This window comes from Chrysoperla carnea, chromosome 3, assembly GCF_905475395.1.
Source record: "Chrysoperla carnea chromosome 3, inChrCarn1.1, whole genome shotgun sequence".
NCBI lineage: Eukaryota > Metazoa > Arthropoda > Insecta > Neuroptera > Chrysopidae > Chrysoperla > Chrysoperla carnea.
Window position 1 is genome coordinate 64,797,552 of NC_058339.1, and position 13,382 is coordinate 64,810,933.

A 13,382-nucleotide genomic window follows, 5' to 3' on the forward strand; every position below is an offset into this window, starting at 1 on the left:
GGAATGAATTAGAAATTTAAATAGGACTTTTTTTACCAGGATTGTCATATATTTATGAACTACTATTTCTAATGTTTTCTGGTAAATTTTTCAGGAGAAGCCAAGTATATGGTTGATGTTGATACATCACGCGAGGATTTCACTTACACAGCATTTGTTTTAGCTCGTGCAGCTCCAGGTTCAAAAATTAAATCTATTAATTCCGATGACGCTAAGGTATATCAATTTTCTGATTTTATTTATTTCCTTATTATATTCTGTCAATTGATTTTAGAAATTACCAGGTGTTGTTGATGTTATTACAAGTAAAGATGTGCCGGGACGAAATATTTACACAGTACCTGAATTACTTTACAGTAATAACGCTCAAATTTTTTGTGATAATGAAATTAAATATAACGGTCAACCAGCTGCTTTAGTTATTGCTGAAACCGAGCAAATAGCTCAATTAGCTGCAAAATTAGTTCGCTTGGAATACGAAGCTCCTCCTAGCGATAAGAAAAATACATATACAGTTCGCGATGCGTTAAAAATTCCGAATAATCCCAGAATTGTACTTGAGAGACAACACGATCCAACAAAGAAAAGTAAGTTTGTAGCGTAGAAAAAAGGTTTTTTCTCATCCGTTTTTTCTCTAAGGTTCTTTCTTTCCGGGCAGAAAGTGTTAACTTTCTGCCCACTATGCAAAACGAAGTTGCCGCTTTCTGCATCGGTCGGGGAGAAAAATAATATACACATCACGGGAGCAAGTAAAGAATGTTTCAGATCTCATGTTTATTACCCTTGGCTTCGCCTCGGGCGACAATGAACGTGAAATCTGAGGCATTCTTTACTTTTGCTCCCTAGGTGTGTAATATACTATTAATTAATTATGGAACTTTAATTGTAGATACCGACGCCAAGCATGTGCTGAAGGGAACATTTGATATTGGATCACAATATCATTATACAATGGAAACTCAAACTTGTGTATGTGTTCCAATTGAAGATGGAATGGATGTTTATTCGTCTACACAATGGATGGATTATATTCAAACTGCTATTGCAAAATCTTGTAACATACCACAGAAGAAGTAAATATTTCCTGTTTACTTAAAAACAAAGTATTTTTGATTAGGAACGGGTATCTGATGAGTCTTAAGATAATAAGGAATATGATTCATCCAGAAGTCTTAGGAAATGAGCAGTAGGAATGTTGATTTCTGACAACTGAAAAATTAAAACTATGCGATATAAGTATTATCAAAGATAATAAATGGGAACTCTAAGATATTGGGAAATAAATTTCGATTTTTGCCCCAATTTCCTAGATCAATATTTGTATTATATAAATACGTATTTCGACTATCATATAATCAGCATCTGTATGAATTAGCTAATCATAATAACTTTTATATTGTATGTTACTCGTTGCAACTTTGGACGGTCTGCACACTGATGGTTTGTTGTGTGCCCAATTTTGACTGTTCTAAATTGTGCCGTCGGCTAACCAGCTTTGATCAGGTGACTAGTGTTTGGCCAATCAGCGTGTTTCAGGTAGGCGTACTGATGATGACTACAAGGTAGTCGAAATATTTATTTATATAATACAAAAATTGATCTAGGAAATTGGGGCAATAATCGAAAGTTTATTTCAATCAATTAGGTTTATTGGACTATTGACGGCTTTCCTTGTCAAAGTAGTATATGTATCTCCACCCATTCCTTTTTCGGCAGATATGATAATTAAATCTATTCTGGCGGCTGAGAAAAGATAGAAATAAACTCTAATTATGACAGACAGTTTAGAATGTAGTAGAAAAGTTGTCGTCAGATTAAAATTTGATCTTGACTTTTCGTAGTTTATGTTTCATTGTATTGCTTACTATTCTCCAAACTTGACTATTTCGGCATTCAAAATGCGTTGTCAAAGATACTCCAATCTCAATGAAAACTCTGTACAAACTTCGCTAATTCAATAATTAATTGAAAATTGATTGTCAACATTTTGTTTCAAGTGTGAATTTAAATGTACGTCGACTTGGTGGAGGTTATGGAGCAAAAATTTCTCAATCAAGTTTAATTGCATGTGCGACAGCTGTTGCTGCAACAAAATTAAATCGTCCTGTATATTCACGAATGATTATTGAAGATAATATGGAATCGATTGGAAAACGTTATCCATGTTCAGCTGATTATGAAGTCGGAGTAGATGATAATGGTAAAATACAGTATATGAAAATATCAATATGGATGAATTATGGATACATAGCAAATGAACCTAATGCCAAAGCAGTATTGGAACACGTTTTTAATTGCTACAATACAGAAACTTGGGACATAAAGGCTTATGGCGTTACCACAGATATTGCAAATAACACATATTGCAGAGCACCTTGTAAGTGAAATCAACATTCGAATCATAAAACTTAATTTCTGATTCGGATGTAGCTTCTTATGTCGGTTTTCCATTGAAGGGCCAAAAAATAAAATACAAACTCGTGTCGAATGAAACAAAACTGCAACTTTTTACAAACTTTTTGAAGATTGAAAATGTGATGGCCATTACATTTTCAGTTTTGTTTTCATTTTTCAGGTTTTAGAAAACATAAACTCAACTGTCCGTTTAGTGGAAACTGGCATTATGTTTAACCAAGCTTTAAATTCAATATTGATTTTCACTTTTACAGCTTCAACAGAGGGTATTGCTCTTATAGAGAGTATAATGGAGCATATTGCCGTTAAAGTTGGTAAAGATCCACAGGATATTCGAACGGTAAATGCAAGTGAAAAGGATAATCCATTACCTGATTTAATAAAAGATTTTGGTTTAAAAGCAGAAATTGAAACTAGAAAAAAACAAATTCAAGAATTTAACATGGTATGTTCAATTTAAAACTTTTTAAAACCTCAAAGAATGGTAAATGATTAAAATTGGGGTTCTAAATATCGATAAACAAATCAATTCCGAATCAATATTCTGGCCAAACTGAAAACATCCTTGTGATACTTAAAGAGAGATACTTAACAATATTCGCCTCAAACCATTACTCCATGAAACATTTAAAACTTTTGAAGAATATCAAGAATACTTAGTAGAAAATGATTTTAGTAAACTTCAGAAAGAGAAGTCGCATAGAATCACTGAACTCACGCGAGCTAGTAATTCTGTGGACAAGCGTAGTTTTAGTGAAGAAAATTATGGGACACAAACTAAAATAGACGCTATCTTCAGTCTTTCCTATACCATATTATAACAATTATCATTTTTAATTTTGAAAATTCAATTTCAAATACACAATTGTGAACTATCACATCGAGTATGTATTTTTTTCGAATATATGTCGATTAAGACCGGTACTACAGTTTTAAACGATACGACATGGAATTGAGAACGTGATACTGACCAACAACTATAAAATTTTTAGCCTTTCTAAACTGCGCTTGGCCATAGACCTCTAGGATCAATCACTAACTCTGATAACAAGTTAAGGAAGATAAAGAAATAAATATGCATTCCTCTTTCTGGCAAGCTCAAGAACTCAGCATCCCCTTTAAACACTGTGTCTCCAAATTAAGGTTTCATAAGTATTGCTTGTGTGAATATTACAGCAAGAATACAGCTCCGAATTTCTTATTATCCTGTATTACAAATTTTATGCCAATCGATAAAAAAATTTTATTATTTCTTTCAAATTTACTGACACATGTCATTTTAATTACAGAATAATCGGTGGAAAAAACGAGGAATTGGTGTAGCATTAATGAAATATCCATTCGAATTCTTTGGTAATTTTTATTCAATGGTATCAATTTATACGGGTGATGGTACAGTTAGCGTGTGTCATGGTGGTATTGAAATGGGACAAGGAATAAATACGAAAGTAATTAGTGTTAATGGCCATTTTTTATATTCGTTTGTTCAATATTGACGATATTTTTTTGTAGGTACAACAAGTAGCCGCACATGTTTTAGGTATTGATATGGACATGGTACAAATAAAACCAGCGAATACGTTAACAGCACCTAATAATTTTGTAACTGGTGGTAGTGTTGGCAGTGAAAGTGTGTGTTATGTAAGTTTATTATATGTTTATTTTATTTTATTTTTATTTTAAATTTTAATTAAGTATGGTAGTTTTATAATTGCATTTTTTATATAATATAGCAACATCACGAAAAAGTTGATTTAAAGACGTCTGGCATCTGAGAGTGGTTACGTTTACCAGTGTGCATTATTGAAAATAATTTCGAAAATTGCTAAAAAAATCATTTTAAGACAATTTTTAACTTCCCAATATAGAAAGCGAAATTTTTCACATATTCTTTACGTTTCATGTTTGGGGCAAGGCATTAACATCAATTTAAAGAAGTGTGTGTGTGTGCGTACGTTCGTTCGTGATCATTTTTTCCGTCATCGATATCGTGCAAGGAAGCCTATTAAGAGCATTGTGATCCGAAGAGGGCATTGCGACCTTAAGGGTCGCACCAGACTCTACCCACGACTTGATATAAATTTATTTTTCATGTCTTTTTAGCAATATCAAATTTAATTCCCAGACAGTTTTACCATTCAACAGCGCATATTAATCAAAATTTAAAAAAAGTACATAAATCATTTTTGTGTGGTTTATATAGTTAAAGAATGTAATTTATTTGCAAGACAGAAATTAAGTAGCTTTACTAACGCGAATCCATCATTAATTAATTAACGCACCCTAAAATTAACTCTCGAAAACGTAGCCAGCTCCGGTACTAATACGTCAGTTATGCACACTGTGTTTATGATATTTAACAGAAAAGGTCAGGTATATTTATCATAAAATGGTTCCCTATTAAGATAATAAGGGATCAGACAAAAATTTTTTTTATCGCTCAGATGAAGAATTCTCACTTCACGAATAGAAAAGTGATGTTGGTTTTTAAAAATCTTTACTAGTATGCAAGATATGAACGTTTAAAATTCCTAATTAAACAAATAGGAATATACCCATTAGCGACGTCCTACGTGAGTATCGCCATAGAGATTACATATAAAACTTTCTTTTGCTAAAAGGAGACGGGGAATCTTTGAATGCAATCCTTGATTGCTTATAACTTCTTCGTTTAATTTTTGTTTCAAATCTTGTCATGGTATCAAGTCTAGTTTTACAATTTTAAAAATTATAATCTGGACAGTCTGGAAAATCCTGCAATTTTCTGATATTATTTCGCAATAATGAATTGATTTTGATATTTCGTAATGTTTGATACACACACGTTATAAAACTCTGTAACAGAAATTAGAGAGTGTAAAAAAATTTTTTATTACATTTAATAAAAATTCAGCGTAGAAACGAGAAAAATTTATTATAAAAGAAGTATGGGGGCATAAGATTTAGTTATGTTTATAAATCATTTACAACATATTTTTTCAATCTTCTCAGATTCTACACCATACACGCTTACCTTTTCATTATATTAAAGGGGTTATTGAAGGTGGGAATGAGGCAGAATTGTATAAAATGACACGCTGAAAAAATGCCTGTTTGACGACGATATACAGATTTGTTTTTTTCTACTTTGCTCTTCTTTTATGTACAAAATCTCTAAACTAGCAATGAGCTATTTCAACTAATTCTTCATTAATAATAAAATGAGATTTTTAAGAGCCAATAGAAACGACTGGGTCCATGAATAGCGATTCTTTCAAACTAAATGAATGTCATCTTTTCTAATGACATAATGCCTGTCGCTTATGTAAACCATACCTGTTGAACTCATTTTTCATTGAGTGAAAAGACAAAGGATACGTACTTCATTGTATATTTTAATGTGCTGTACCATATTTGGTTCCCTAGTTTTTTATAATTGCGATAGTTTTCCTACTTTTGAAAATAAAAGGTTTCTGGTTTGTATTGTTTTATAAATTTTTTACACATACTTTTATATTTTTTTTTACAAAATATATTTGATATGTGTATGGTATGCAATATACAATATAATTGATTTTAAACAACATTTCTATTAAATATTATATATATTTATGCGACCTTACACCTTTTGTTATTTTTTCTATAACTAGAAAGAGCTCTTCTAATCGTTAAAATCCCATACTTTTTGTTAATTTTCTAGTTTTTTTCCTTTACTTTTTGGTAACTTTCTAGTTCGTTAAGAGTATACGAATCTGGGATCTGAGAGATTATTCTCAGCCAATTACGGAGCGTTTGATCTTCAAGTCGTAAAAAAGGTGGGCCTTTGTGTGATAAAGTAACTAATCGTAAATTTTTGAATTTGTAATTCTGTTTACCGTTGTCTGCCTGTTTGTCATTGACAATAATCTCAAAAATAAAAGGGAGCGTCTGCTGAAAATGTTTCAGTTGTCATGATTCAGTTGTAATGCTAGGATGTCAGTTGCACATCATCGTGGATGCCAAAGTAACACATATTCGAGTATATCAGTTTTGTTCTAAGTGGTAACTGAGTGAGTTCGGTATAGCATTTACGTAGGGTTAATATTATATTTGATTCAATAGTAAAAACAGCCTCATTTTTTTCATTATTGAGCTTTCTTCCCGGAGACTAGTTAATCGACGAAAGATTGTTTATCGAGGAGATACTCATTCATTTCGATTTATATTGAATCTCCGGCGAAACTCAGGTCGTACCGAAGTATCGGCTCTCGATATTCCGAAAATATCGAATGATATTTCAAACAAAAATATCATTCTTGAATTTTCGGTACTTAAGCGATGACGAAATGAAATGTAATAACACAGTCTTGGGAAGTTCACAGATTATTTTAGAATTTAGGATAGTTCAAAAAAATTTTTAGAATTTTGTCGTCTGTGAAAATGGCCTTTTTGGAGTTCTTTAAACATTATTTTGTTAATATATCGGAAACTCTGAACCGAAAAATCACAATTGGACCAGACTTTCGCCTGAAAAATTCTTGATACTTATTAAGGGACGACTCTCGAACAGTAATATGTAAAGGAAAATAATCTGAAATTTATTTCCGATAAATAAGAAATAAAATGCTGTTATAGCCTACTTATAGCGTAAAAAAGAATAAAAAATTTGTTCATCTAAATAAAATCTTGATTTTTCAAATATTTTAGATGTATAATAGTTATTTACGATACAAGTGGGCTTTTTGATAACAGTATTATTAACATACGCATAGGAAATGTGCACAACGAGTGCGTACCACGAGTTGGGAAATCCCAGAGGTATGTTTATAATTCGTTACCACACATATATCGTACAAAACTTTATCTTCACCTCTAAAATGTTTAAACGATAATTATAATATCACATTTGTTATGAGTTATTAAGAAAACTAGAACATTAAAACAATACTTGTTATTAAATTGGATTTCGAAAGTACTTAGGCTAATTTGATTGGTTGAAAATGAGTGTGGTAATGAAAATGGGCGCGGTAATAAACTATTAACCTATTAGTCTAAGATCCCAATTAGGATCGACCTTCACCCATCTGTTTACCGGATGAAAGTTATTTTTTATGAAATATAAAATGTTAACAAATATCCCTGCAATGGGTTGCCTAAAAAAATGTGGTCCAGACTACTTTTAGTGAAAATATCAAGAGTAAAATTTTTAGAAATTTTTCACTGACTTGCATATCTTACGAATTTTGATCTACTCGAAAGTAAAGCCATAAAGAATATGTAGCAGCTATGTTGTCTGCCTTTTTTCGTTCACTATTATCGCATTTATACAAGTTGAAAATAGTAATTACGTGCATCTGTTAATTCATTGACTCGCATATCTAAATAAAGATAATTTTGTTCCAATTACGGTGGCATATGATTGGCCACAAAATATTGGTCAAAAATAATGTTTACAAGCTTTCCAAGTTTTGATATTTATATTAAAAATGGTCTGGACCATATTTTTTAAGGCAACCCGTTACAGGAATATTTGTTAATATTTTACATTTCATAAAAAATAACTTTCATTCGGTAAAAGGATGGGTGAAGGTCGACCCTAATTCGGATCTTGTACTATATGCAAATAAGTGGTATAAGTAAATGTAAGTGGTATCAAATAAATTTCAACTTAACTCATCAACGTATCGTATTTTGAGCTTTATAATATCATAAGAAATATGTACTTTTTAGGCAGATATGGAAACTCTAAAAAAACTTTTGGAAGGTTTGTAATTGGTTCCACAATTTAACATGTGACGACAGTATATTAACAGCTATAACTCGTTTTTTTTAAACTTCTTGTAACATCAAAGACTTTTAAATAAAATGTATAATTTCATGCTTTTTAATTATTTTAAATTGCACAATTGTACTACCTACTGCTATGATAGTTATTCATTAAAACTATTTTAATTGTAATATTTATTTAATTTATTTTATTTAATATAAATTTCATTACATTCGCATTAATTGTTTCTGGCAAATATAATAGGTACGTTAATAGCATATTGGTTTATACGATTTATTGTTTTATATAGTAAAAAGATTATGGTAATTCTACGAAAGTGCACATTGTGTTAAAAAATTTACAACTTTATTACTTCACCATACTTAACTGTTAATAATGATTTTTATAAGTTTACACAAAATAGATGTGTAGGGTTTTCAAAAAGTAACAGATGTTTTGGTTGCCACCTATCAAGATTTGATCGGGAGTATCCCGAAATCGTATAGTCCCTCCCCTCTCCCGATATAAACATAAATTCTCCCAAGTTCAGTAAAAAAGTCATTTTTTGATTATTTGTTTCATATTCAGGTAAATTTGACAATATTAAGCAGCTTTAATATTAAACTTGAATAATATTTATTTAAATATTTAATTACGGAAAAACTGGCTACACAAAACATTAAAAATATCGAACCGTATTAAAACTCGGTAGAATAATTATATTAATTTCCCTATCTCCCGAGTTTCTGGTTTATCTCCTGACTCTGGTTTATCCCGGAATTGGAGGTTTCAACTCTAAACAGATCTACCCCTAACAGATGAAAATTTCAAAGTAGGGCGTTGTTTCTTATTAAAAAACTACCAAATTGTAACCTTAAGTGATAGTATCCATTATTATTTATAAACTTAATTTTTAGCATTATTCGGGGGCTACTTTCAGTTTACATTAAACCTTCGCCGGGAGTTTACATTAAACCTTCTTAATTAACTGACTCTCGAAAAAATAATTTAATTTATTTTCTATTAAGGATGTACGAGCGCCAGGACAATTTTGTATAAAAGGCGGAGTAGTTTTCAAAATATCGAAAATTGAAATTTTTTAAAAATTATTTAGCTTTCGATATTTCGAAAACCAAAGTTATATCGAAAAAATTTATACTTATTTTTCGTCTACATTCATGAAGTTATAACAAAATTCATCATCAAAGTTGAAAATAAGATACAAATAATTTCATCCACAAGTCTAAAGTAGATTTCTAATAATCTACTAAATTTGCATAGAAATTTCTAGCGATTTTATATTATTAAAAAAATCGGTTCTAACAAAAAATGTATTACTTGTCTTTTCGAAGCGAATATGTGGCTCGGTTCGAAAATGATACTGTGTGTTGCTTTAAGTTCAGTAGGCATTTTTCAGTAGGTAAGAAACGAAAGCTTATTATACTAGACAGCTTTTGAATCTTAAGAACTATCTAAGATTTTACAAGATGTGGTTATTTTCCATGTCGAGAATGAACATTTTCTATCTTTGATTTTAACAATAATGGATACATGGAAAGGTGATTGTAACGATATTAACGTGTACATTACGGTCTATATATTATCTGTTTTACGATAATTTTTTAATAAAATTTATCATTTATAAAAGCATTAACATTATACACAAAAGGAAAAAAAATTATTAACAGATTCTTTTTTATTGATGTTAATAATTAAACTCATGTTTGGTATACAAAAGCCGAAGGATTATAGAGGAAATTATTACACAGCCTAGATCTAATCAATATGCGGCACTTTTGTTAAGTGCAAGCATTTTTTTTACTGCTTGGAAATAACGAACCATCATTATCGGAGGAAAAAAGGGACCAAATTGCGGTACAATAAAAATAATCTGAGGCATTTCGAGTATATACAGGATGGGTCATTTTAATATATGCACCTAAATATCTAATTAATCAAAAAATAACTTAAACAAAAGTTGCAGAGCTTGATGGAGGACATCATGTTCTGACCTCAAATTGGAATTAGTTCTTCGGGATTCTTTAAAAGCCAGTTTGGATCCTAACAGGTAAGAGATAGAAAAACACTTTAAATTAGAAAAGTTATCCTTATAAAAAAGCTAACATGTTTCAAACAAAAATTGTTAATTTTTTTATGAGGATTAACTTTCTAATTTGAAGTGTGACTCTATCTCTTACTGTTTAGGATCTAAATTAGCTATTAAAGAAACCCGAAGAACTAGGTCCCATCTAGTATCACGGCATGATGCCCCCCATCAATTTCGACAACAATTGTTAAAATTATTTTTTTATTAGTTAACTAAAAAACGGGATATGGGTGTTAGTGAGTGATAGAAGGAAATATACGGAACGTAAGGCTTTGTCCAGCTTTTCTGGACTATTGTAGGAGCTGAGATGGCTATGAAGAAAAGGAAATCTTTTCAAAGCTATTTTATTATTTTAACTCTAATCGTTTTCGGTCCAGGGTAGGTAGAAATATATTTACTTTTAGATTTTTTGATAAGAAATGCTAAGACAATTTCGCCACCGTTGAATTTTTTTCCTGACAGCTTTTAATCTAAGATATCGATATTTATTTTTGTTTGAAAGCACTTTTTCAGAAATGAAGTAATTATTCAATTCAATTCAATTTATTTATTCTTTTTTAAACAATAGAATTATTGTTTAGAACATGTCATAAAAAAGGGACAGCAAAAATTAAAGGAAGGAGGAGGTATGCAGCTATGGCTGGCTTAGTTACGAACTACCTCGGTATTAACCTTTGTGCAAACCTAACGGAAAACTATTGAAAACCATATGTAGAATAGTAAGCACATGATACTAACTAAAGACTAAATGCCTCCCGAGTATCACTCATAGAGTTATTCGGTTAAGGATGTGGAATATAAATAGTACTTAGACGAAGAACATAAATTTCTAATCTGAAAATTACGGAAGTAAAAGTAAACGATTTTCTCAGTTGAATAGATAAGTGACAAAATAAAAATATTACCTACAAATTAGCTCTAAGCAGTGAATAGTGCAAATGCATCAAATATCAGATGTGTGATCGATTTCTTATAAATTCTTCTAAAAATAAAATAAAGTGATTTTGTTTTCAACTTTTATAAAAATTACTTTTTCTTGTAATTCGTTTCATCTTTTTTCATTTTATCTTTAGGCTACCATGAAAGCATGTCAAACTCTGTTGGAACGTTTAGAGCCAGTTAAAAAAGATATGAAGGAATACAATTGGCTTACAATGCTTCAGTTGAGTCGTCGTTTTGGTATTGATTTAAATGCAAGTCACCAGTATGTATTTTCTTCTTTTTTTTTGTGTAAAAAATTTGCTATTTAGAATAACTAATCAGCGAGGGATCCCATCCGCGGGGTGCGAAATGTGCGTTGTTAACGCTGTATAAAACAAAACGCATTAATTATCCTTGAGAAAACTTGAAAACTGGTAAATTAGAAACTATATATCGATGGAAATGAGTCTAATTTTGTAAATGGAGCCGCTGAACTCAAATGGCTCATGGCACAACAAAAATGGCTCCCGAGGTACTTGTTGCCCTCGTAACACATTATAATATGTTACGTATTCTCGTAAAACTCCAAGATACTAGGTGTATATTGCCCGCCCTGGGCATCAGGTGTTTTGTGTGAATTTTTCGTAGTGATGTTTGTGTTTAGCGGCCCCGAATAGCCCCGAATAACGAGTCTCGACGAAATATGTTACATATTCTCGTAAAACTTTAAGAGACGAGGGTTACACTGCCCGCTCTGGGATCCAGTTACCTCTGGGGCCATTTCTGTTGTGATATTCAAGTTTATCGGCCTCAAAAACTCCCGAGTTACAAAATTAGACTCATTTCTATCGATATTTAGTTTCCTTTTTTCCCAGTTTTATCATTACTCCTTCATCACTTTTGTTCAGAAATTTTGTAGACACTTCATGAATCGGATCCATAAACCATAAAGCGATTCGTCTTATTGTTTACGAGATCGACAGTTCATTGCTTTATTCAATTTTTAATTAAAATATTACGTATTTTAGATTTACGATAATGGACAGCGTGAAAAATTACAATATTTATGGTGTGACATTCACAGAAGTTGAAGTTGATGTTTTAACTGGTTTGGCACAAATCAACCGAGTGGATTTATTAGAAGACACTGGTGAAAGTATGAGCCCAGAAGTTGATATTGGACAAGTGGAAGGTGCTTTTGTAATGGGAATTGGGTACTGGTTGATGGAACATATTGAATATGATGAAACAGATGGAAAATTATTGAATACACGAACATGGACATATCATCCACCTGGTATAAAAGATATACCGATTGACTGGCGTGTCGAATTTAGGAAAAATGCACCAAATCCTGTTGGTGTTTTACGATCAAAAGGTAAAATAAAAATTTAAATTCTGAATGAATTGAAAATGAAACTAAATCATTTTTTAGCTACTGGTGAACCACCCCTTTGCATGAGTGTTTCTGTAGCGTTTGCTATTCGTAATGCCTTATTTGAAGTTCGTAAAGAGAATGATTCGTCAGCAGATCCTTGGTTCCCAATAGGTAAGTTTATCTATTTTATTTCTCTTTACATAATTTCCGAACAAAAATTTTAATGGCTCCTCTTAAGACTTCAATAAGTTCAATAAATTCAAATTGTTGAAATATAGAAATCCTGGTCGTAAAAATACGTGTGGTAGCTCGTTTGATTCAGAATAATATATAGAAAAATGTGCTAAAAGCGTCTTTCAGCACGTAAAACATTGCAAAAGTTATAACAATTAAAGACGAAAAAAATATATTTCGTTTTTCGCCATTATTTCATAAAATATCAATCAATATCTAGAAATTAAAAAAAAAGATTCTTAAAGATGAGTAAATTTCTAATAAAAAACTCAAATTCCCGGAAGTTTATCTCCATTATTTATTATTTTAATTTAACGCTGGAACTAGGTCTTTTTGCTCCAGCTTAGATTGTTGTTATAGTGTCAAAAATGAGTGTCTCACACTAAATAATTTTTTAAGGTATTAATATTAATTTAAAAATTTGAATTATGGGGTCTAAAAAAAATTTGCTTTTTTGCTTTAAAGAACAAGGATCTGCCAAAAATACAAAGTTCTATTAAAAAAAAGAAGTTGTGTCCTGTTTGACCATGGAGATATATCCATGTATAAAAGAAATGAATTTTTGTATTTACATTTCCTAAAAATGTGTGTTTTGGTGTTTT

At 31.0% G+C, this 13,382-nt stretch overlaps 1 protein-coding gene across 1 annotated transcript in view; it reads left to right on the plus strand.

Moving 5' to 3' along the window:
* Window positions 1-13,382, plus strand: part of LOC123294737 (indole-3-acetaldehyde oxidase-like) — a 40,340-nt gene that overhangs the window by 21,103 nt on the left and 5,855 nt on the right. The window contains exons 10-19 of the mRNA XM_044875868.1: window positions 95-216; window positions 275-587; window positions 890-1,073; window positions 1,998-2,377; window positions 2,670-2,860; window positions 3,705-3,863; window positions 3,928-4,056; window positions 11,321-11,451; window positions 12,197-12,546; window positions 12,604-12,717. Coding sequence (XP_044731803.1) covers window positions 95-216; window positions 275-587; window positions 890-1,073; window positions 1,998-2,377; window positions 2,670-2,860; window positions 3,705-3,863; window positions 3,928-4,056; window positions 11,321-11,451; window positions 12,197-12,546; window positions 12,604-12,717 — 2,073 coding nt within the window. The remainder of the gene's footprint in view (window positions 1-94; window positions 217-274; window positions 588-889; window positions 1,074-1,997; window positions 2,378-2,669; window positions 2,861-3,704; window positions 3,864-3,927; window positions 4,057-11,320; window positions 11,452-12,196; window positions 12,547-12,603; window positions 12,718-13,382) is intronic.